This window comes from Micrasema longulum, unplaced genomic scaffold (genome assembly GCF_059751315.1).
Source record: "Micrasema longulum isolate JH-2025_06_02 unplaced genomic scaffold, ASM5975131v1 h1tg000008l, whole genome shotgun sequence".
In the NCBI taxonomy this organism is placed as follows: domain Eukaryota; kingdom Metazoa; phylum Arthropoda; class Insecta; order Trichoptera; family Brachycentridae; genus Micrasema; species Micrasema longulum.
The window spans coordinates 286,187-313,141 of record NW_028277216.1 but is presented as its reverse complement, the minus strand read 5'-3'; the positions used below and the strand labels follow the sequence as shown (position 1 = coordinate 313,141).

The 26,955-nt window shown below is 33.2% G+C and overlaps 1 protein-coding gene across 1 annotated transcript in view; it reads right to left on the bottom strand.

Annotated features, from left to right (window-relative positions):
- LOC148285742 (scavenger receptor class B member 1-like) overlaps nucleotides 1-26,955 on the bottom strand; it is a 95,080-nt gene that overhangs the window by 30,388 nt on the left and 37,737 nt on the right. Inside the window, exon 2 of the mRNA XM_088231924.1 lies at nucleotides 24,326-24,810. Coding sequence (XP_088088050.1) covers nucleotides 24,326-24,632 — 307 coding nt within the window. The 5' untranslated portion in view covers nucleotides 24,633-24,810. The remainder of the gene's footprint in view (nucleotides 1-24,325; nucleotides 24,811-26,955) is intronic.

Here is a 26,955-nt window from a genome sequence, read left to right as displayed (position 1 = left end):
TCATGTCAAAAGCAGACAGAACCGAAGGGCATGCATGTCAAGATGTATGAATGTGGAAGAGGCTAGGATTGTATGCCAGGATAGATGTGTGTGGCGATCCATTCTCTCTGCCTACCCCTACGGGGAAATGGCGTGATGTAGTAGTAGTAGTCTGCATTTATCTACCGAGCGATTACAAGGCCGACTCTCAATATGCACACTCAGAAAGGTAGTAAAACAGACGAAAGAAATAAAACAACTAAATTCATTTTTTACATTGGCAAATTTCGAATGCCTAAATACTCTTATATGTTAATAGGGCAGAATCTAGCGACATTATTTCTTGCATCTAGGCGCTCGTTTTCTAAACTGACAGTTATGTCAGAATGTAATTCGACTTCAAAATTTATTTATTTTATAATGAACAACCATGGTGAAAAATTGATGTCACGTCGCTTATTAGCACGTCGATTGTTATTTGTGGTTGAGCTACAGGTATGACTGAGCATTTGGGCATGAGTTAAGTGTCAAGTTTTGAAGGCTCATGGCGTGTCTATGTGCATTAACGCGTGTATGTGTGTTTTACGTCAGTGACTAGTATGTATATTTATAAGTTTGTCTATAAAGGCTATCATTAGTTTGACCTTTCGCCTCTCAGAACTGATTTTAGCTGATTCGATTTGTTCGGCCGCGGCCGGCATGCTTTTCATTCATTTCTGTTCGATAACAACATCACCCCACCGCCATATTATCTCTAACCATGTCGTTATTTGTATAATACGAGTATAACGACACTCTGGCATCATAAACTTACCCTAATGTCAATAGTGATGGGAAATTACTGATCACTGATCATCATCAAATCGATTTTATCAGTTTTTTCATGCAAACATGAAACTCTGTTTCCGAAAATTGTTTTAAAAACGCAAAAACAAGCCGTTTATAATGTGTCTACGACAAAAGGGTATTATCACCCGGGAGGAATATCGGATTTTACCTACTCTACATTTAAAAGATTTTTTAAAGATTCTCCCAGTGTTTATACAAGCCCTTATAATGAATATTTTCATTCATTATTTTTGTTTCGAAAATAAGGTCTTTCGAAAACGATCGTTTCGTAAGTTGGTAATAAATTTTGTCACAGAAGTTAACGAGTAATGCATTCATTTTAATGTTGGTAATGCTACAGGCCACAGATAAAAAAAAAGGAGAGTTGTCTATACATATTATCTTAAGCCCCCCGAAAAAGAAAAAAAAAAAAGCCCCCCCTTACCCACTCCACACTCTAGCTCCAGGCACTGACAGATGAAAGTGAAAACGGATTACATCTTACATCTCTAATTTCTTTTATTATTGTATGGTTTTCAACCTCTTCTACGTTAATTCAATTTATCGTGAAAATTATAAATTACAACTCGTAGCGTTTGATAAGTGACAGCACGCCGAAAATGTAAACAAACGACACAGAAAAAGGAAGCTTTCTACAATACTCTATGAAATTCATAGACATTGATGAAAACAATCTGATGACGTCGCAAAACATCCGAGTACGTCACATTTGACACCATTCAAATTACTAGAATTTAATCGTTTATATCTCCCTTATTTCTTGACAGATTTTAATAGGAGAAGTACCGATCGGCTTGTGATTTTTTAGATTAATTTATAAGCTAATAAAAAATCCATGATAATTGCCCATTGTGATAATTTTGTCGATAATGCTTGTCTCAGCCTCGCATAATGTTCGGATCTCAACGTTTGTGCATCTATCGTACATGGTTTAACCACACATAAGCCTGAGAGATCGCATTTCGAGAGCTTTCAGCCAACTTTCACCACTGTTTTTCCAAGTCCATACTTCGTTCCCAAACATCAGGGTCGGGACCGGGACTCCGTTGTGAATTGCTAATTTTGCCTCTAGCGAGTTTAATTTTGCCTGTCTCTCTTCAAGGTTGATTTAAGTGCACCGTTCACTCTGTTCCCGGCACGCACCCTCCTTTCAATATCTTTCTCAGTCATTCCATCCCTGGTAAACATACTTCCCATAAACAGACATTACCCACAAAAAGGTTCACAAACACAATACGAGTGATACAATATAATCCAAATCAATACATCCATCTATCCACATCAATATATTATTAATATTATAAATGCGAAAGTGCGTTTGTTTCTGTTTCCTTCACGTCTCAACAGAGCGACCGATTGACGTGTTTTTTTGCATAGGGATAGCCGGAGAGGTGAGAAGTAAAATAGGGTACTTACTTTTCATCCCGAATTAAAAAAAGTACTGTAAAAAAATATCCCGAACTTATGATGTCCCGATTTAAACTTACACAGTGCAACGCTGTCAATCAACAAAAATCTTCCACTGCCGTATTGACTATGAATGTGGAAATAAGGTGGAAAATGCTTTCAGCAATTGATGTATCTAAAGAACTTCGTGGAAGCTGAACTTGCCTCGAAATAGTGAAAGTCAGTAATTCCATCCCTGCTCATGAAAACATAATGATAAAAAATGTCTTCTGCTGCCAGGGCACATATTCTGATAGGAAGTTCAAATTTATCTACAATTTTATCCAGAAAGTAAAATTAAGTTTTCTGTATGAAAAATATAGTATGTTTACAATTTTTTTTCTAAACATGTTCAATTACCGGTTAACGACGAAGATACTTTGAATTTTCATACAAATATACACACCTTACATAAATATCGATATTAGGTTATACCGTCTCAGTATATACCGATGAAGATAGCCGTTCATAATCGCGGCCCAGGGACTGTAGAATCAATATTATTATTTATTTATTTCAAAGAAACAATCATTCAACAGTGATATAGTAACATTAAAAAAAATACAGTTTAAAGACAGACCAGCAAATTTTCTAAAAAAGAATCACACATATTATTTAATTGTGTTACAACACAAGGGTGTGTTTATGTGTATTTTTATGAGAGTAAGTGTAGATGTGTGTTTATGTGTATTAGTGTGGGAGTAAGTGTTCAGGCGTGTGTAAGTGTGAGCATCATAAACAGCAAGTGGGATCATATCGCAGCCAGAAATAAGGAGTCTTATTTTTATTTTTTTTTTAAATAAATTAAGGGGCATTTAAAATATATCTATAGATGAAAAAAAGCATTATAGTTAGAGCAAGAACGATAGAGGAAAGAATGTTGTTCATAGTTAGTGCTACAGACTGGCTGGTGGAACAAATACTTATTTCTTGTCACGCGAAAGGGCACATTGAGATTAATTTTGGAGAGTGGGTTAAAAGAGTCTACTTTATTATTTAATAATTTATGTAAATAGCATAATTTAGATATAGTGCGTCTATTTTCAAGGGTAAAAAATCCATTTTGTTTGGCAGATTGGCTGTAAGTACTAAGCGTTTTATTGTTTTTATAATTTAGGTATTTTAAAAAATTTTGTTAACATTTTCAATCCTTTCCATGTTTGTTATGTATTGTGGGCTCCACACAACGGATGCAAACTCTAAATTACTGCGTACAAAAGTGTTGTATAATTTTTTAATGTATTTGGTTTTTGTAAAGGTTTGGAAATTCTTAAAATAAAGCCCAGCATTTGGTAAGCTTTTTCAACAATAGAATTTATATGAGACCCAAACAGCAATCTATTGTCGAGAACAACTCCTAAGTCTCTAATCTCGCTACATCGTGATATAGAATTATCTTTGATCGTATAATTGTGCGTAAAAAAAATATACTTTTAGTAAATGTCATTGAATAACATTTTGAGGTATTAATGAATGTATTTGTAAATCGTTGGACAGAGTAGATTCAATTAAATATTTGGGAATTTTTATAAATGGGAATTTAGGATGGACTAATCAAATTAATCATATTAAAAATAAATTAAAAATCAAATTTCTTTTTTTAAAACTATAAGATATATAATTAGCATAAAAGAACTTGTAAAAATATATTACGCAATCACTCAATCTGTTTTGGAATATGGGATAATTGGATGGGGATGTGCAAATGACACACTGATCAAGCAAATAAAAATTGCACAAAAAGCTTTAATAAAAATTATCTTAAGAGTCGCAATCAGAACTAGCTCCCTCGGTATATTTGAAAATCTTAATGTCAAATCTATGAAACAACTTTATGTAAAAGCTTTGTTACTATACGCACGTAAACATTATTATCTACCTTCCGTTACAAATACGAGAGTTATTGGATACTCCACCCTGATGCTGCGATAAAATAAAAAAATAAATACAACCTTCGGTCAAAGAGGATTGGCCTACTACTCGGTTAAAGCGTACAATCTACTTCCATTATCCATAAGGACAGTTAGTAAGTTCTCACAATATAAAATTGCCATTAAGAAATGGATAGTGGAGGTGGGTTGCGCACGGATCGGTGAGTGGATCAAGACAAATATGTAAAATGTATGCACTGTTTATGAATTTTATTAATTAGTCTATATAAATTGGTTATGTTTTTTATGAATATTTTTGTTTTTTATTTTTTATTATAATTAGGTTAATTGGTTTAATTACGTTTATTTTTATTGTTATTATTTTGGCATGTTTCACATTTTGTTAAATGTTTCCCTCGGCACGGGACACCCCAGTGAGGGAACATTATTCTGTATCAAAAAAAGAATACAAACAATGTAAAAGTATAAATAAATAAAATGTACAACTGGTTTTTATTACAGTAATCAAGATATTTTTGGATTTTTACACAGGGAGATATATCGTTGACGTCGCAAAGATCTTGGCATCATCGGCAAAAAGTAGAAATTGAGAAAATGTAAAGCAGTAATTTTGCAGTATTACGTTAATGTTCTTCCGCAAGAAACACCACATAAAATGAGAGAAAAACACTTCTATTGTATTTGTGAAAAACCGTTATGAAATTTCCTTTTTTTAAACTACATATCTCCATTGCAGAACAGCGAAAAATGGCAACCCTAATCTAGTAGTCGGTACTGTCGGTAGTCACTGTTATAATATTATAGCATGTAGATTGAAGGCTGGAGATTGCGTGTTATATTTTTCTCAGTCTTGGTTAACTGTCTAGACACAGTTTTTAAATAAATATGTTCCGATAACCTTGACTATCGTCTTTAACCCTAAAAGCTATCATCTTCTGGCGTTAGTATCGCTCATGTAATTAATATTATCCGAGAGTTGTTGTTTGGCGTGGTGCATGTAACGATGTGAAAATGCGGACTCGCTGATAGGTGCACGAATGGGGGCTATTCTGCGCCGTCTGAGGCTCAATCACAAATAACTATCGACAGTAATCGCATATTTGAATTTCACCGGTGTAAATATGGAAAATATTCCAAAACTGCTATTTTTTTTTATCACGAGCTGAACCCGGCAATGCTTTGCTATTGCTTGATTTGTGTTCACACTCGTATATAGATTAAACTGACAAAATCGAATGCTGTCGAAAACGATCTCTCAGGCGATAGATGCACAAATGTTGAGATCCGTACATTATGTAAGGCTGAGATAAGCATTATCAACAAAATCAAGAAAGCTCTGCGTTGGTTTGGACATGTAGAGCGAATGGACAGCGAAAGAACGGCTAAAACTGTTTACACTGCGAATATTGATGGATACAGAAATAGAGGGAGACCGAGAAAGACATGGCATGACCAAATCAAATAAATGCATGAAGATGAACATGTTAAAAATCGGAATAGTCAGCGCGCGTGCGTGAGAAGACGTGTGAATGTAAAGGAAGCAACATCTGTATGCTAAGATAGTGATTTTACATTTTACATTTTTTTTTTACACTTTTTTTTGCACCACAACAGGCCAGGAGGCCTAATTACAGCGGTGAATTACATCACAGAGCACCCAGGCTTGAGAAAAATCACATTTTAATTTTTGTGTTCTCACCGGGAATCGAACCCGGAACCTTCCGTGCGTGAGTCAAGCGTCTTGACCACTACGCCACGGAGGCCGCCGCCGCCGATACTGCATAGTAGATATCAAGATACGCTGCAATTTAAAGCCAATAAAGGCGTTCTACCCTCTCTGCTAACCCTCACGGAAAAACAGCGTGATGGTTAGTTTTGTTTGTTTTTTATGTCAATTATTGTATTTAGTCCAGATTAGATATGTAAGTATACGAGTATATTATTATTTTTGTGTATTTAACAGCTTTTTCAACGCTTACTTAGAAAGAACATAATTAAAATATTGATTCCACACTAAAATGTTTTACAAGTAATTGTTTATAAGCTGGAAATTTCAATAAAAATATGTCACCTAAATCCGAATGTTTATTACACCCAGTGCATGTAGACGATTCAGTACTGAATTGCTAGAATATATTGAGATATGATTGTTGCAGAGATAAAATTGAACTAGCCTAGTCACAACATTATTTTGGTACGTGTATTTGTACATACACAAATCTGGATTTTCTCCCAAGGGGGAGTAGGTATATATTTTTTATTTATATCCCTACACAGATGAGGTAGAATTTCTTTTTTTTTTTTTTTTCAAATTCAGGATTATGGATATTCGAGCGTTTACAGGGCTTATGACCTGCCATTGGCTGGGTTAAGTGGCCACTTTAAGTAGGTACTACAACATTCCCCATTCCGCTTATTAGCGAATATCCACACAGGTAACATTTTTGATTTTTGTATATATGTTAATAATCGAGAGACCATCCACAAGCGAGTTGGAGCGCCATCTATGTATTGATATTGAAGTTATTAAAATTTTACCTCATCTCTGTAGGGATATAAATAAAAAATATAGCCTAGTCACTCTAACTGGTACTTTAAAACCAACGAGGGCCAAAATTTCAGGGCTGTCCAATACTGAATTAACGATTTTAAATAGAACTAATAAATCATTAATAGTTCTCCTGTCCCTTCATTTAATCAAATTTAATATATTTAATTAATAATTATAGTTACGAAATTCATTACGTATTCCTAATTTTAAATTAACACATCTAAAAAACTTATTCTGAACTCTTTCTATGGTAATTTGGTGAAAGGCATAATAAGGGCTCCATATTGTGGAATTATACTCCAAGATGCTTCTCACCAAGGAGGTGTATAAAATTTTTAAAGTGTTTATATTTTTAAAGTCCTTAGTTATGCGCAAAATAAACCCAAGCGTCTTCAAAGATCTACTACTAATATCATTAATGTGACTGATAAAAGACAATTTCTGATCAAAAATCACACCGACCGTTTTGACCGAGTATAGACTAGAGTTCCAGACAACACGCATCTTGCTAAAAGTTGCTCCAGCAATGTCTAGGCATTTTGTACTTCGATTTACTTGATCATAATTTATTCCAACTAGAACATATTTACTTTCTGTATCTTGTGAATATCCTCGAGACAGCAGCAATGTGCTGATAAGCCATTTTATTTATTTTTAGTTACATTAAGAGCATTCCAGAGAATCCAATTAATTCTCAACACATTACAAAATATACATATCAGATTTATTTACACTTTGAGTACCGGAGTACACATAGAATTTACCCTGTGCCCGGACCATTTTTGTGAAATTTCATGCTTTGTGAAGGGTTTCTTAAACGTGTCATAATTTTGAAAATGCTAGGTTAAATCCCGTTGTGTCCCGGTCCCGTGTTTTCACGTCGTTTACCAGCAGCGAAAAAGTACTAATAAAAGTCACTAGATGTCAATAAAATGCACTCTTTTGAACATATGGTAAATTACGTAAAAACACGGGACCGGGACACAACGCGTGGTTATATAATCACGTGTTTACACGACTGCGGGATACAAAGTGTTAAAATGCTTGGATTTTTTTTTAGAAATGCCAAGATTTTGTTCAAATAAGTAATCAGGTTTTGAAAACATTGTATAATTCCTTGGTAAGAAGTCGCTTGGAATTTAGTTCCATCATTTGGTCAAGGAACGCGGACCTATTACGTTATACGGGGGACCACCGTTATAGGAAAAACTGCCGCAAACGTTATAGGAAAAGAAAACCTTTCTAGTTTACGTTATAGGGGGGTTTACTGTATAACTAATATACTGAAAGTTTTAACACTTTGATCCCGGAGCCATGTAAACACGTGATTATACAACCACACGTTTTGTCTCGGTCCCGTGTTTTCACGTGGTTTTCCAGCCGTCTAAACAAGTGCATTTTATTGACATCTAGTGACTTTTATTAGTACTCTTTTGCTGCTGGTAAACCACCTGGAAACACGGGACCGGGACACAACGGGTGGTTATTATAATCACGTGTTTACACGGCTCCGGGATACAAAGCACAAAAAAGAGTGAGACCCGTATATGTGCGAACATTGCAGTGTGGCTCTGCATAAAGGCAAATGTTGGCAAAACTATCATACAAAAATGACATATTGAATTGTTTTAAATAAATACGAGAAGTTCCAATTGATTGAACCCAGTATTTTCATAATTATGACACTTTTAAGAAACCCTTCACAAAGTATGAACTTTCATATAAAAACGGGCACAGGGTAAACTCTTTGTGTATCCGGCCGGTACTCAAAGTGTCAATAAAAAAAAATATAACAATTTTGAATAACACTAAACGAAGATTTAAAAAAACAAATTACATGTATTATTATTTAAAACTACCACTTAGGTAACTTATATAAATATACATATAAATACATACTGATAAAAAAAAATAAGATAAATATTTTGTACTTTTAAATAAAATCAAGAAAAGAAAAGAAAAAAAAACATTTATAAACAAATTTGAACAATTTTGAAGAATTCTAAATAAAAAAAATGTTATCTAGAACTTGCAATGTGGCTTTCCATAAAGACCGATGTTGGCTTAACTTTCATGCAAAAATGACTTATTAAATTGTTTCAAATAAATATGAGAAGTTACAATTGATTAAACCCAGTATTTTCATAATTATGACACTTTTAAGAAACCCTTCACAAAGCATGAAATTTCACAAAAATGGGCCGGGCACAGCGTAAATTGTATGTGTATTTTGCTGGTGCTCAAAGTGCCATCCCACGCGCACCTCCAGATTCATTTGGCGGTGATTGTCGAAATTGGTTTAGATGTCGCGCATTCGCGGTGCAGAGTACAGAGCCACCTCGTTATGGGACGGGTCATATGTCGTATGCGTGGGTGACTGTCAGACGACATTATTAAGCCGACAAATAAGCTATGCGTTTGTCCGAATCATTGAAGACAGGGACTAGATTTTACCCCCTGCGCCTCGATTATGAACGCTATCTTTATCTGTATATATCGAGACGGTATACTTAACTTCTGGACTATCTGTATCTTACCTCGACATGTTCTACCCACTTGCCATATCGACATCATATGATCGAAACAAGCCAATGGAACGAGCGCAAACAATTACTCCGCGTTAACATTTAAAATAGTTCCCATTTATAGTTTTAATAGGCTTCTGTAATAAAAAGAGCTTACTTCAAAGCGATTATAAACTCCAATAAATTCCAATTCAAGCAAAAAATGCTCGCTTAAACATGAATTTTGCATGACTTTTGGAAATCGCCTAGACGGTACGCTTAACGATCGTCTGTATGTATCTACCGATCGACTACAAAGCCGGCTCCTATAACGTCTCGATACATACACTCGGAAAGATAGTAAAACAGATGAAAAAAATATAATAACTAAATTATTTTTTTACGGATCTCAACATTTGCGTATCTGTCGTACATATTTTAACCACACGTAACATACTTCGCTCTTAAACATCAGGGTCGGGACCAGAATTCCATTGTGAACGGCTAATTTTGCCTCTTGCGACGAACATTTATTTGCCAAGGTTGATTTAAGTGCACCGTTCACTCTGTTCCCGGCAGTCACCCTCCTTTCAATATCTTTCTCAGTCATTCAATCCCTGGTAAATATACTTTCCAGATACACAAATTCCTCTCCTTGTTTTAGTATAAATCCACTCACAGTAATTTCACATTTAGCCTTAATTTCGTTTCTTTCAAAAACCATCACATTCTATTTATTGACATTCGTCAGCAAATCGCTTCCCTTCCATACTTTTATTCTTATTCTTACTATAGTATTGAGAGAGTTTATTCTTATATTTCTTACTATATTATTGAGTGAGTTTATTATTATATTTCTTACTATAGTATTGAGTGAGTTTATTCTTATATTTCTTACTATAGTATTGAGTGAGTTTATTCTTATATTTCTTATTATAGTATTGAGTGAGTTTATTCTTATATTTCTTACTATAGTATTGAGTGAGTTTATTCTTATATTTCTTACTATAGTATTGAGTGAGTTTATTCTTATGTTTCTTACTTTAGTATTGAGTGAGTTTATTCTTATATTTCTTACTATAGTATTGAGTGAGTTTATTCTTGTATTTCTTACTATAGTATTGAGTGAGTTTATTCTTGTATTTCTTACTATGGTATTGAGTGAGTTTATTACTATATTTCTTACTATGGTATTGAGTGAGTTTATTATTATATTTCTTACTATAGTATTGAGTGAGTTTATTCTTATATTTCTTACTATAGTATTGAGTGAGTTTATTCTTATGTTTCTTACTTTAGTATTGAGTGAGTTTATTCTTATATTTCTTACTATAGTATTGAGTGAGTTTATTATTATATTTCTTACTATAGTATTGAGTGAGTTTATTCTTGTATTTCTTACTATGGTATTGAGTGAGTTTATTACTATATTTCTTACTATGGTATTGAGTGAGTTTATTATTATATTTCTTACTATAGTATTGAGTGAGTTTATTATTATATTTCTTACTATAGTATTGAGTGAGTTTATTCTTGTATTTCTTACTATAGTATTGAGTGAGTTTATTCTTATATTTCTTACTATAGTATTGAGTGAGTTTATTCTTATATTTCTTACTATAGTATTGAGTGAGTTTATTCTTATATTTCTTACTATAGTATTGAGTGAGTTTATTCTTATATTTCTTACTATAGTATTGAGTGAGTTTATTCTTATATTTCTTACTATAGTATTGAGTGAGTTTATTCTTATATTTCTTACTATAGTATTGAGTGAGTTTATTCTTATGTTTCTTACTTTAGTATTGAGTGAGTTTATTCTTATATTTCTTACTATAGTATTGAGTGAGTTTATTCTTGTATTTCTTACTATAGTATTGAGTGAGTTTATTATTATATTTCTTACTATAGTATTGAGTGAGTTTATTCTTGTATTTCTTACTATGGTATTGAGTGAGTTTATTACTATATTTCTTACTATGGTATTGAGTGAGTTTATTATTATATTTCTTACTATAGTATTGAGTGAGTTTATTATTATATTTCTTACTATAGTATTGAGTGAGTTTATTCTTGTATTTCTTACTATAGTATTGAGTGAGTTTATTATTATATTTCTTACTATAGTATTGAGTGAGTTTATTCTTGTATTTCTTACTATAGTATTGAGTGAGTTTATTCTTATATTTCTTACTATAGTATTGAGTGAGTTTATTCTTATATTTCTTACTATAGTATTGAGTGAGTTTATTCTTATATTTCTTACTATAGTATTGAGTGAGTTTATTCTTATATTTCTTACTATAGTATTGAGTGAGTTTATTCTTATATTTCTTACTATAGTATTGAGTGAGTTTATTCTTATATTTCTTACTATAGTATTGAGTGAGTTTATTCTTATATTTCTTACTATAGTATTGAGTGAGTTTATTCTTATATTTCTTACTATAGTATTGAGTGAGTTTATTCTTATATTTCTTACTATAGTATTGAGTGAGTTTATTCTTATGTTTCTTACTTTAGTATTGAGTGAGTTTATTCTTATATTTCTTACTATAGTATTGAGTGAGTTTATTCTTATATTTCTTACTATAGTATTGAGTGAGTTTATTCTTATATTTCTTACTATAGTATTGAGTGAGTTTATTCTTATATTTCTTACTATAGTATTGAGTGAGTTTATTCTTATATTTCTTACTATAGTATTGAGTGAGTTTATTCTTATATTTCTTACTATAGTATTGAGTGAGTTTATTCTTTTATTTCTTACTATGGTATTGAGTGAGTTTATTATTATATTTCTTACTATGGTATTGAGTGAGTTTATTATTATATTTCTTACTATAGTATTGAGTGAGTTTATTCTTATATTTCTTACTATAGTATTGAGTGAGTTTATTCTTATATTTCTTACTATAGTATTGAGTGAGTTTATTCTTATATTTCTTACTATAGTATTGAGTGAGTTTATTCTTATATTTCTTACTATAGTATTGAGTGAGTTTATTCTTATATTTCTTACTATAGTATTGAGTGAGTTTATTCTTATATTTCTTACTATAGTATTGAGTGAGTTTATTCTTATATTTCTTACTATAGTATTGAGTGAGTTTATTCTTATGTTTCTTACTTTAGTATTGAGTGAGTTTATTCTTATATTTCTTACTATAGTATTGAGTGAGTTTATTCTTATATTTCTTACTATAGTATTGAGTGAGTTTATTCTTATATTTCTTACTATAGTATTGAGTGAGTTTATTCTTATATTTCTTACTATAGTATTGAGTGAGTTTATTCTTATATTTCTTACTATAGTATTGAGTGAGTTTATTCTTATATTTCTTACTATAGTATTGAGTGAGTTTATTCTTTTATTTCTTACTATGGTATTGAGTGAGTTTATTATTATATTTCTTACTATGGTATTGAGTGAGTTTATTCTTATATTTCTTACTATAGTATTGAGTGAGTTTATTCTTTTATTTCTTACTATGGTATTGAGTGAGTTTATTATTATATTTCTTACTATGGTATTGAGTGAGTTTATTCTTTTATTTCTTACTATAGTATTGAGTGAGTTTATTATTATATTTCTTACTATAGTATTGAGTGAGTTTATTCTTGTATTTCTTACTATAGTATTGAGTGAGTTTATTCTTATATTTCTTACTATAGTATTGAGTGAGTTTATTCTTATATTTCTTACTATAGTATTGAGTGAGTTTATTCTTATATTTCTTACTATAGTATTGAGTGAGTTTATTCTTATATTTCTTACTATAGTATTGAGTGAGTTTATTCTTATATTTCTTACTATAGTATTGAGTGAGTTTATTCTTATATTTCTTACTATAGTATTGAGTGAGTTTATTCTTATATTTCTTACTATAGTATTGAGTGAGTTTATTCTTATATTTCTTACTATAGTATTGAGTGAGTTTATTCTTATATTTCTTACTATAGTATTGAGTGAGTTTATTCTTATGTTTCTTACTTTAGTATTGAGTGAGTTTATTCTTATATTTCTTACTATAGTATTGAGTGAGTTTATTCTTATATTTCTTACTATAGTATTGAGTGAGTTTATTCTTATATTTCTTACTATAGTATTGAGTGAGTTTATTCTTATATTTCTTACTATAGTATTGAGTGAGTTTATTCTTATATTTCTTACTATAGTATTGAGTGAGTTTATTCTTATATTTCTTACTATAGTATTGAGTGAGTTTATTCTTTTATTTCTTACTATGGTATTGAGTGAGTTTATTATTATATTTCTTACTATGGTATTGAGTGAGTTTATTATTATATTTCTTACTATAGTATTGAGTGAGTTTATTCTTATATTTCTTACTATAGTATTGAGTGAGTTTATTCTTATATTTCTTACTATAGTATTGAGTGAGTTTATTCTTATATTTCTTACTATAGTATTGAGTGAGTTTATTCTTATATTTCTTACTATAGTATTGAGTGAGTTTATTCTTATATTTCTTACTATAGTATTGAGTGAGTTTATTCTTATATTTCTTACTATAGTATTGAGTGAGTTTATTCTTATATTTCTTACTATAGTATTGAGTGAGTTTATTCTTATGTTTCTTACTTTAGTATTGAGTGAGTTTATTCTTATATTTCTTACTATAGTATTGAGTGAGTTTATTCTTATATTTCTTACTATAGTATTGAGTGAGTTTATTCTTATATTTCTTACTATAGTATTGAGTGAGTTTATTCTTATATTTCTTACTATAGTATTGAGTGAGTTTATTCTTATATTTCTTACTATAGTATTGAGTGAGTTTATTCTTATATTTCTTACTATAGTATTGAGTGAGTTTATTCTTTTATTTCTTACTATGGTATTGAGTGAGTTTATTATTATATTTCTTACTATGGTATTGAGTGAGTTTATTCTTATATTTCTTACTATAGTATTGAGTGAGTTTATTCTTTTATTTCTTACTATGGTATTGAGTGAGTTTATTATTATATTTCTTACTATGGTATTGAGTGAGTTTATTATTATATTTCTTACTATAGTATTGAGTGAGTTTATTATTATATTTCTTACTATAGTATTGAGTGAGTTTATTCTTGTATTTCTTACTATAGTATTGAGTGAGTTTATTATTATATTTCTTACTATAGTATTGAGTGAGTTTATTCTTGTATTTCTTACTATAGTATTGAGTGAGTTTATTCTTGTATTTCTTACTATAGTATTGAGTGAGTTTATTATTATATTTCTTACTATAGTATTGAGTGAGTTTATTCTTGTATTTCTTACTATAGTATTGAGTGAGTTTATTCTTGTATTTCTTACTATAGTATTGAGTGAGTTTATTATTATATTTCTTACTATAGTATTGAGTGAGTTTATTCTTGTATTTCTTACTATAGTATTGAGTGAGTTTATTCTTTTATTTCTTACTATGGTATTGAGTGAGTTTATTCTTTTATTTCTTACTATAGTATTGAGTGAGTTTATTATTATATTTCTTACTATAGTATTGAGTGAGTTTATTCTTGTATTTCTTACTATAGTATTGAGTGAGTTTATTCTTATATTTCTTACTATAGTATTGAGTGAGTTTATTCTTATATTTCTTACTATAGTATTGAGTGAGTTTATTCTTATATTTCTTACTATAGTATTGAGTGAGTTTATTCTTATATTTCTTACTATAGTATTGAGTGAGTTTATTCTTATATTTCTTACTATAGTATTGAGTGAGTTTATTCTTATATTTCTTACTATAGTATTGAGTGAGTTTATTCTTATATTTCTTACTATAGTATTGAGTGAGTTTATTCTTATATTTCTTACTATAGTATTGAGTGAGTTTATTCTTATATTTCTTACTATAGTATTGAGTGAGTTTATTCTTATATTTCTTACTATAGTATTGAGTGAGTTTATTCTTATATTTTTTACTATAGTATTGAGTGAGTCTAGAAAACATATCTCAATTATCATTTCAATTATGTTTTTATGTATACATTTTTTTTCTGTTGATTTAAATGATACTCATATTTTGTTTTTTTTAATACTACTATATTTTACTATTATTTTGTTAATTTTAATGATACCATTATTTTGTATATTTGATTATATGTGATTCTTAATTTGTATAATTTATATTTTAAAAATTATTTCTGACTATTTTTTTTGCATTGTATTCTTTGGAATTTTATTATTTTTTACTTATTCCTTTTTTTCTAGATTGTTATTATATTGCATCACATGTCATTCTAATTTAATCTAATTAATTTTACTATGTATTTTTATTATTATTATTTGTAGCTTGACACGGGCATAGCCTAAAAAGTCTCAATAAGTTCATTAATATTTAAACTAGTGTAATTTTGAATGAATAAATAAATAAATACATCATAGAACTTTGTTAAATACGAGTGTTTACTCAAATCTAGCAATAGCAAAGCATTGCCGGATTCAGCTCGTAAATAAATAGATAAATCAAATCATATGTAAATTTATGTACGCGGTGAAGATTTAACATTAAAATGCATAATGATATGTACGCGGTACGCCTGAAGAAGTGTAAACATTATAGAAATATTATCAAACAACGAGTCACCATTGCAAGCAAAACTATAATTAAAACATTGAAAACAGATCTTATTTTAAAGTGCGTCAGATTCATAAAAAAATGTGAAATAAATTAATTTGTTTTTATTGAATTATTTAGTTACTTCTTCAAACCCAAGGCCGTTTTTTAAGATACGATGGTTTCTTGACGTTTTCGTATATTCTTAAATTATGTAATTAGACCGCGGAGAGATGTTTATTTATTTATTTAACTTTTTGTACATAATGTTATTTGTACATTGGCGGGCTTATTGCCAAATGACAATTTCTTCCAACCGACCAATAAAATAAAAGTTTTATTTTTATAATTCAAGTTACAGAACATATTCAATAGAAAAAAAAAAATATTAAAAAGTTAAAAATATATTAAAATAGAAATAAACTTATTTGTTTATAAATTACCTTAAATCAAAACTATTACTCAATGCGAAAAAGGAAAAAAGCGGAAAGAGGAAAAAGGAAAGGAGGAGAGATTAAGGAAGAGAAAGGAGATGTTTCTTCAGACGTGATTTAAACAGAGATAATGTAGTAACATCTTTGATGGTGGATGGGAGATGATTCCACAGTCGAGCCGCATGTACACTATATGAGTTAGAGAAGAAAGAGGAATTGTGTATGGGTATTAAGAGAGTGCCTTGAGAATGAGAACGAAGAGGTAAACCATGAACTGATAAGCGTTGAAATTTTTCACACAGGTATATAGGAGCGTTAGGACTATGAAGTGCATTGCACAGAAGTGAGAGGGAGTGATAGTCTCTCCGTTGTCTAATTTTGAGCCATTTCAGTTGCCTGCGATAATCAGAAATGTGGTCATATTTCCTAAGACCAAACATGTACCTTATGCATGTATTCTGAAGTCGTTCAAGTTTATCGAGTTGCTCACAGCTTAAATCAGTCATGGAAACATCAGCGTAATCTAGAATGGGTAGTAGTAATGCTTGTACAAGAGTGCATTTAGTATTAATGGGTAAGAATTTTTGCAACCTTCTAAGTGAGTGTAGACTGAAAAATATTTTGCGGCTTAATTCATTAGTATGAGCTCGCCAGCAGAGATGTTCATCCATTTGTACTCCTAGACTTTTTACGGATTTAGTTTAGTTTGATGTTACTGTATAAAATAGCCAACTCTCTATTTGATTGCCCAAAAAATGTACAATTAATAAGGTTTCATTTACAACAGAGACGTACAAGGCAACAAATATTTCAGGGTCTGATTTATTTATTTACATACATAAGTTTATTGTATATTATTTTTTAATTTTTTTAATTCTTTTGTTTTTATATTTAATTAAACATTGGAAGTGTTTATGGCCGTGCAATAATTTATTAATATTTTCGCGTACACATATTTTACTCATTCGTGTATTTTATTCATTTTTGTTAGTTTGCCGAATGCTTATGTTCGTGTGTATGTTTATCGCAGGAGGCTAAACTAGCAGTTCACAATGGAATTATAGTGCCAACTCTCATGTATGGGAGCGAAGTATAGAATTGGAAAAATGTTGAAAAATTCAAGTAGGTCAAATGCTGTCGAAATGCGATCCCTCGGGCGAATGTGTGGTAAAACGATGTATGATAGGTGCACAAATGTCGAGATCCGTGAGCTGTGTAAGGCTGAGACACGCATTATCGACAGAATCCAGAAAGGGGTGCTGCGTTGGTTTGGAGATGTAGAGCGAATGGACAGCGAAAGAACTGCTAAAAGGATCTACGACGCGAATTTTGATGGATGCAGAAAACGAGGAACACCGAGAAAGACATGGCACGATCAAGTCCATCAAATGAATTGAATCGGGTTGTGGTCTTGTGGCTAGTGTATCGGACTCACGGACCAAAGGTCTGTGGTTCAAATCCCACTCTACCCCAACTTGATTCCCATTTTATAATAGTGAGCTATTTACAACTCGTTGAAAATGGCCCTCAAAATTAAATATTTGAGTAAATCATAAGAACGCAAACATTTCTTAAAAAAAAAAAAAATACTTGAAGATGGACATGTCAAAAGTAGGAATAATCGGCGTGCGTGCATGAGATGTATGAATGTTTAGTGGTGTTGTTACCACCTTTATGTAGGCACCTAGTTGGTGGCCTAATTTTGTGATGTACAAAGTTATGTGGGTGCACAGAATGAGAGCAAGTAAAACAGGGTACTTACGTTTTACACAAAGATTTATTCACGAAACTAAACTACTGAAGCTAACACATTGAAAGAAGGATTCTAATAACTATATTAGGCAAAATAAAATGAAGTTGGTAAATCTAAATTGGCGGTAATTTTGTGCCTCGAAGACGCGTGCGGTGAGGTCGGAATCCGGTAGTATTCTCGAAGCCGGTTTGGCCCGTTCGTACGCTCTACGTCGGCGTTCGGCAATGTTCGGCTCGTGCCGTCGTTGTCGACCCGCCACACAGCCCCCTTCCAAGTTTTGAAATCTGTTTTTCAAAACTGACGCTGTATCACCCTCCTGCCGCTACGCGTTGTGTATGCCGGTTGTTCTGTTGGTGTTTCCGTTTCTGCTGGACTGGCTCGTTCTTCCGCTGTCTGGAACGCCGGCTTGCACCTGTCCAGCGAAACCTTTTTATGTTCGCCATCCACGTCCAGTGTTACCGTCTTTTCCGCCCTGGTGATGACCTTGTAGGGCCCCTTGTAGTTCGGCATCAGGGGTTTGTACACTCTGTCGTCCCTCAGAAACAAGTGTGTGGCTCTCTTTAGTTCCGGGTGGATGAAAACGTTACCTTTATTGTGGTGCTCGACTGGCCTTGGTTTGACGTTTTGCATGAAATTTACCAGTTGCCTAGTGTAGGAGTCCGGGTCAATGTAGTCGTTCGTCTGCTCCAGGATGTCTGCTGGTAACTTTAGTTTGCACCCATACAGCATCTCTGCTACTGAGTGCTCTGCATTCGTGCGCAGTGTGGCCCTCAGTCCGAGTAGTATTGTGCTGATCGATTTTGTCCACGGAACAGGGTGGTGAGCTTTAATGGCCGTCTTCAGCGTTCTATGAAATCGCTCGATCATGCCATTACTTTGTGGATGGTAAGGCGTCGTGTTGGAGTGTGCTATGCCTGATCTGGAACAAAACAAGTTAAAGTCCGTAGACATGAATTGCCTACCCTGATCAGTTATAATTTTCTCCGGTACGCCGTATCTCGCAATCCAGTTGTCCCAGATGGCTCTGATGATTGTGTGGGTCTGGATATCTGCGATAGGGATTACTTCCGCCCATCGAGTGTATCGGTCGATACATGTGAGGCAGTACCTCAGTCCCTCTGATGGTGGAAAAGGTCCGATGAGGTCGACATGGACCACGCAGAATTTCTGTCTCGGCATGTCGATCTTGATGATCGGTGTCCTCGTGTGTTTGTTGACTTTGCTCTTCTGACAGGGTATGCAGGCCTTCGTCCAAGCTGCGCAGTCTGCTTTCATATTTTTCCAGACGCCTCTTTGACTGATGGTCTTGGTCGTGGCGTCGGCTCCTGCATGGTTGAGGTTATGCACTTGGTTGAAGAAAGATCTCTGTAGCGTTTTTGGGATGTACGGTCGCATGTTGCCTTTGTTGAGATCGAAGACGATTTCTTGTCCCTGCATGTTGGTTTTGATCAGGTTCAGAGCAGTGTTCTTGTCGTCCAAGAGTGCGAGTAGTTCGTTGTCCTGCCTTTGTTCTTTATGGATCTTTTCGAACGATATGTTTGCCTCTTGTTCGATCATGTCGATTCTTGATAAGGTATCGGCGACGACGTTGTCTTCTCCTTTTATGTATTTGATGTCCGTGCTGAACTGTGAGATGTAGTCTAGATATCTGAGTTGTCTGGGGCTTTCTTTGTCGTGACTTTTCCTTCTAAACACGAATTGTAGTGGTTTATGGTCCGTGTATATACAGAATTCTCTGCCCTCCAGATAATGTTGAAAGTACCTTACAGTCTCAAAAATGGCTAGTAGTTCCCTGTCGTACGTACTATATGAACACTGAGCCTTGTTCAACTTTTTTGAGAAGAAACTTATCGGTTTGTAGTTGGTGCCGTCTGTGGTTTGTTGTAGCACGCCTCCGATTGCGTAATCTGAGGCGTCTGTCCACACTGACATCTTGCTGCTTTCCTCTGGGTAGCTAAGCTTAGTGGCGTTGATCAGCGAGTTCTTGACCTCTTCGAAATCGTGTGTAGTGACTTCGTTCCACTCTACTTTTCTGTTGTCATTCTTTTTTGCTCCCTTGAGGTAATCGTGTAGTCGTATCAATTTGTGTGCTGCTCGTGGTATGAATCTTCGGTAGAAGTTTCCCATGGCCAAGAATCTTCTCAACTGCTTAATGGTTTCTGGCTTGTTGAGGTTCGTGATGGCTTCCACTTTTGTTGGCGAGGGTCCGATGCCTTCAGCCGAAATTTCATAACCAAGAAATAACAGTGTTTTCTTGGCAAACTCGCATTTAGATGGGTTTACCACCATTCCATGATCTTGAAGTCGCTGGAACAAAGCTTTTAAGTGTTCCACATGTGTTTCTTCGTCTGGTGAAGCGATCAATATATCGTCGATATATGCGTGTACTCCTTCTAGACCTCTTGTGACTTCGTTGATGTGACGTTGGAATGTTTGTGCAGCGCATGATAGTCCGAATGGCATTCTTACAAATTCAAATAACCCGAATGGTGTGGTTATAGCTGTCTTTTTAATGTCAGTTTCATTAATTGGAATTTGGTGATATGCTCGTTGTAAGTCAATTTTGGAAAAAATTTTACAGTTAAATAAGTCATTGCATATATCGTGGATATGTGGCAAGGAATAACGATCAGGTACCGTCTGTGCGTTTAAGCTACGGTAATCGCCACAAGGGCGATAATTACCATCGCTCTTCTTCACCATATGCAATGGAGAGGCCCACTCACTCTTGGAGGGTCTACAAATACCTTGAGCCACCATGTGATCGAACTCTTGCTTCGCCTGCCTCAGTAGTTCTGGGGACAGCCGACGAGTCTTACACATAACGGGTTTGCCACGGGTATCTATATGGTGGATTGTGTTGTGTTTATCCAGCCCTGCGTATGGTTTATTGATATCTACTAGTTGTGGATACTTCAATATGAGTGAGTGGTAAATGTTGGTTTTGTCTGTTAATGATATGGAACATGTTATGTTGTTGTTTGTGGAGATGTCAAATGCTCTGACTATCTTGCCGTTTGTATTGTCTACTAACCGTTTGTTCCTAACATCTACTAACAGGTGGAAGTTGTGGAGAAAATCTGCTCCTATAATAGGGCGTGTCGTATCCGCTATTATAAACTTCCATGTAAACATTTGTTTACATCCCAGATTCAGTGTTACCGTGGTAACTCCGAAATTCTGGATCGTAGTCCCGTTCGCTGCATAGAGAATTAGTTTAGACTTTTCTCCATGGCGTTTGTGTAAAGATCTAGGAATTAATGATATTTCCGATCCGGAGTCAACGAGGTATGACACACCGGTATCACGATCTTTAACAAAGAGACGTGTTGTGTTGGTTGAATCAGCCGCCTCCGCTATGATTCGACCATCTAGTTTTTTGAAGCTAGATGCGGTTTAAATTCACATGGTGTGACGCATTTCTTAGCTTGATCGCCAAATTTTGTGTGGAAGTAACAAAGAATAGTTTTCTTGTTATTTCCGTTGGCCCTATAGCTTGTTTTGTTGAAATTGTTGTTGTATTTGTTGTTATTGAAATTGTTACTGCTGTTACTTGTTGTGTGTTTGAATCTATTGTTATTGTTGTTGTGACTATGCTGTTTGTTGATTGTGTGAAATAAACTCTCTACCTTATGGGTTAGAGCTTGTACGGACTGTTCTAAACTACAAATGTTATTTTTATTGTTGGTACCTACTACCGCTACATTATCCTGTGTGTACACCTGTATTAGGCGATCTGCTATCGTCGCTTGCCTATCCCAGTCATCTTCGCTTATGGCTAAATGCGCTTGGATCGTCTTGGGCAGTTGTTGTATCCACAAGTATTGCAACGTCGTTTCGTCTATTTGTAAACCTATTGCTAGCGTCCGCATCTCTCTAAGTAGGCTGGATGGGTTTCGATCCCCAAGCTGTAAGGAAGAAAACCGTTTTTCTCTCCTTCTGTCCTGTGGACAGCCCATGCGTTGGATTATAGCTTCCTTCAGCCTCGTATATTTTGCTCGGTTCGGTTCCATGAGTAAAATATCTGAAACTTGTTCTATGTGCGTTTGTTCAAGTTTTGACACTAAGTGACTATAACGTGCGTCTTCTGAAACTATGTTTGCCAACTCGAATTGTGCTTCTATCTGTTTAAACCAAAGTTCGATGTTGTTCACCCATAGCTGTGGTAGTTTAACGCTAATCCTATCCGTGTGGAACATGTTGTTTGCTGTGTTGATATTTGTCAAGTCAGTGTTGTCCTTGTTAGCCATTGTTTACAGTTTAAAAATATTCGTTTTTAAAAAAAAAATTCAGAAAAATGTATGTAATAATGATTACAGTATAAGTTAAAATATTGAAATAAAAGTATTCAATAATGAGTGTAGTTGTATTAAAAAGTTAAGTTTAAATTATTAGATTTAAATTTAAATTTAAATTTAAATTTCAAACAAAAATATTTATTTTTTAAATGTCAGAGTCACTATTTGTTATGTATGTACTGTGCAAGTTATAGAAAAGAAAATTAAAAACAGAAAATTTAAATAATTATTTTACCATACGGCGGGACACATTTTCCAACTATTAGGTATTTGTATTCTCCAAGCCTGAGTGGTCCCCTCAATATTAATATTCCTTTTGATTGTCCGTTGTACAATATATCAAGTTTAAAAATGTTTATGGTAAAACTTCAAATCTGTAACACATAATAACATGCATAGCCTAGGTTAAAAATATAAACATATATAGTACAGTCACACGATATAATGTATATAGAAAAAAAGTATGGATACTAATGTCCACGTACTAAGTTAAACATTCGTCGGCTTAGCCGCCCGAATATCTGTTTGTTTGATAGTTTCAAGTTGTTTACAAAAATAAAATTTTACAAATTGCAAGTATTGTGAACGACTGCGCCAGCTGAAAAATATTTCCGATAGATTTCGCTGGTAAAAAAAAAACTTACTCCCGCAGTGCGTTCACAAGGAGAAAACTTTCGGATGCCTACGTCACGCTTGTCTCGCCATATAATATTTGTCAAAAATAATTATGTACCGGATTTTTGAAAAAAAAAAAAAAAAAAACCAAAATTTAAGAACTATAAATAACAATTATTTTCCGGTACCCTGTAAGTACCTCTACTCAATCTGGCACCCTATGTAAATGTTCGTGTGAATTGTTTGTGTGCTCGACTCAAGAAAAATAAAAAAAAAAATAAAATTTATATGTGTTGTAGGAATGTATTACTCGGCGTGCGATTTTTGGTGAGCGAGTCGCTCGAACGTATTATATTATGTTTGTTTATAATAATTTTAGTTAAATTATGAATCACCTGTTTGAATTAATCCCGGCCGAGTAATATTGTTAAGAAATTAATCACAGTTTAATCAATTCACTAGTTACATTAATTACATTTACATTAGTTACATTTACATTGAAGATTGTTACCGACAGAAAAATTCACTCGATTCGCTCGGTCTTTGAAAAATCTAATTTATTATATATTGTAATTATTATAATATAATTCTATTATACTAAATTAATTAACCTTACAATAAGTTAACCTTGAAATAGATTAACCTTGATTAATTACAAATAAATTAAAAGTGCAATCAAATTAAAAATGAAATTTTAAATTTTTCATGTACCGACCGAAAAAAAGTAATTGTTGTACAATTTTGTCAAGCGAAGATATTTCTGTCTGAAATTTTGCGCAATTTTTATGGAATTTGAATGGGGTCACCGTGATTGATTGTTTAATGTTGTGTTTTCGTGTTCAAACGTCGGGGTATACCACTTTTAGTGGTGTTGTTACCACCTTTATGTAGGCACCTAGTTGGTGGCCTAATTTTGTGATGTACAAAGTTATGTGGGTGCACAGAATGAGAGCAAGTAAAACAGGGTACTTACGTTTTACACAAAGATTTATTCACGAAACTAAACTACTGAAGCTAACACATTGAAAGAAGGATTCTAATAACTATATTAGGCAAAATAAAATGAAGTTGGTAAATCTAAATTGGCGGTAATTTTGTGCCTCGAAGACGCGTGCGGTGAGGTCGGAATCCGGTAGTATTCTCGAAGCCGGTTTGGCCCGTTCGTACGCTCTACGTCGGCGTTCGGCAATGTTCGGCTCGTGCCGTCGTTGTCGACCCGCCACAAATGTAGAGAAAGCGAGATCTGTATTCAAAGATAGAGTGATGTGGCATTCTATCCTCTCTGCGTACCCCTACGGGGAAACGGCGTGATGGTTTTTTGTTTGTTGTTGTTGTTTTGTTATGTACATAAAGTGAAATTGATTAAAACGGTCTATGGGGGATTCGGATCCCCCTCTTCGGCCCGGCTGGGTTATGAAAAGGAGGTACTTACGGCACGCTGATTCCTTCTTTGTTCGCCTGTGATTCCAGCACAGCTTTGGTCCAATTTTGATTTTCGAATACCCCACAAGCTTCCCGCCCGAGCACGTGGCACACCCGCCCACAATAGTATCTTCGCGAATCAAAATCCGTTCTCCCGGTATTACTTTTGCTGGCAAATCCCCGACCGTTCTGTCCAGCAGTTCATGTCCTTCCTCGTCTAAATCCTTTTCATCCTTGCGTAGAAGGTCTTTGACTGACAACTCCCGATTCGACAGATTCCTGTTTTCAATGGCCATTTTGTTGTTATCTGTTTTCATGTCAACTTGCCCCGTTTCAGGGTTTGCGTATGAGTCACTTTTCAAATCGATTGTCGTGCGGTTCCCGCGCACTTTATCTATGACCTGTCAACGTGACGTATGCTTGACGTTTGCGTCTCGCGAACCGCCAAAATACCTTTTTCCTCGACCTTTTTTGTTAATTTCAATCACTCGAAGGCTGTAAACAAAAAAACACGATTAACTCAAAAATAAGCAATACAATGAAATATTTGTATAGGTGTTGAATTTAATCAATTAATGATAATTGAAGACATTGATACAAGAGCCTGATATGTCAAAAAACAGCTATTTTTCAGGGGAGCGTCAAAACTGCACTGACGAAAATTCACCGGTAATTCCTTTACTAACTGCAATTTAGTTTAAGAAAATATTTTAATGCTCTCCACCATTGACATATTAAACAAAGACACGCCCTATAGAGTTAAATATTTTCAAAATTACTGACCCGAAAATGTACCCATAGTTAGTAAGTTTGTTTATTTATACCAGGGCTACATTCAACGAGCATGCATATGTTGTGAAAAATCAGAGGATACTGGTTTTTCGTACATAAAAAGTTTGTATTTTAACGTTAATAATCGAAGTTCGTTTTTGGTGGATCCCAAGCAGGTTCTTTCCATAAATTCTTTATAATTTCAACCCATTTATTTCTTTCCTCTGGATTTTCAGGCACGAAAATATAACATCAACTCACGTAAACTTTATTTTAAAAACGTATTCCTATCAGTGCATCACTGCAATTGCGCCTCTAGGCGTAGTTTGACGTTTACAAAAAATGCATATTTGAACATTAAATTTTAATTTTATTGCTTAAAGCTTAATTAATCACTCGCAAATATTTACCAATGAAAAGGCTATCAACTGTTGACATTGTTTTAATATATTTATTAATACATTTTGGAGAAACTCGGCCGTACAATTAAATGCTCTAATGTTTACCGCGTGTAAGAAAACATTTTTATATCCAATTTCCCGAGGCACTGAACTTCCTCATTGTATTGACATTGTTTTAATATATTTATTAAAACAATTTGAAGAAACTCGGCCGTACAATTAAATGCTCTAATGTTTACCGCGTGTAAGAAAACATTTTTATATCCAATTTCTCAAGGCACTGAACTTCTTCATTGTATTGACATTGTTATAATATATTTATTAATACATTTTGGAGAAACTCGGCCGTACAATTAAACGCTCTAATTTTTACCGCGTGTAAGAAAACATTTTTATATCCAATTTCCCTAGGCACTGAACTTTCTCATCGTATTGACATTGTTATAATATATTTATTAATACATTTTGGAGAAACTCGGCCGTACAATTAAATGCTCTAATGTTTACCGCGTGTAAGAAAACATTTTTATATCCAATTTCCCGAGGCACTGAACTTCCTCATTGTATTGACATTGTTATAATATATTTATCAATACATTTTGGAGAAACTCGGCCGTACAATTAAACGCTCTAATTTTTACCGCGTCTAAGAAAACCTTTTTTAAATCTAATTTCCCCAGGCACTGAACTTCCTCATTGTATTGACATTGTTTTAATATATTTATTAAAACAATTTGGAGAAACTCGGCCGTACAATTAAACGCTCTAATGTTTACCGCGTGTAAGAAAACATTTTTATATCCAATTTCTCAAGGCACTGAACTTCCTCATTGTATTGACATTTTTATAATATATTTATTAATACATTTTGGAGAAACTCGGCCGGACAATTAATTGCTTTAATTTTTACAGCGTGTAGGAAAACATTTTTTTATTTCCAATTTCCCTTAGCGCTGAACATCGTCATTAATTGATGTTTGCAGGAGATTTCACTAATCCTGCGTGAAAAAATTAAAACAGTTCTATAATAAAGCATGAATAAATAAATTAATTGTCATACAATCATAAAAAATATATATTCGCGATTATTAAAACAAGGTCTTGAATTGTGTTTCGCATATTTTAAAAATAAACAATGTTTGTATAATTTTATTGTGATATTATTTATCGTTTACACAAATGTATTCTGTTCTTTGTAAAACAAGATCATGTGTTTATTAAAAGGTAAAAATATATATCATATATTACGACAGAGATGGAGACCGTGATCGAGAAGGATAAATTAAAGTTTATTTATTTATTTATTCACACTCTTTATAAAAAAACAATTCCATATTCACTTTGCCCAGCTAACAAGGGTACATACCCCGTTCCAAGCTAGGCAATTACATTTTAATATATTATAATACTTAACAAATTAATATAGAGCACAGACAAACAAAATATAAACTTATTCGGATACACATTT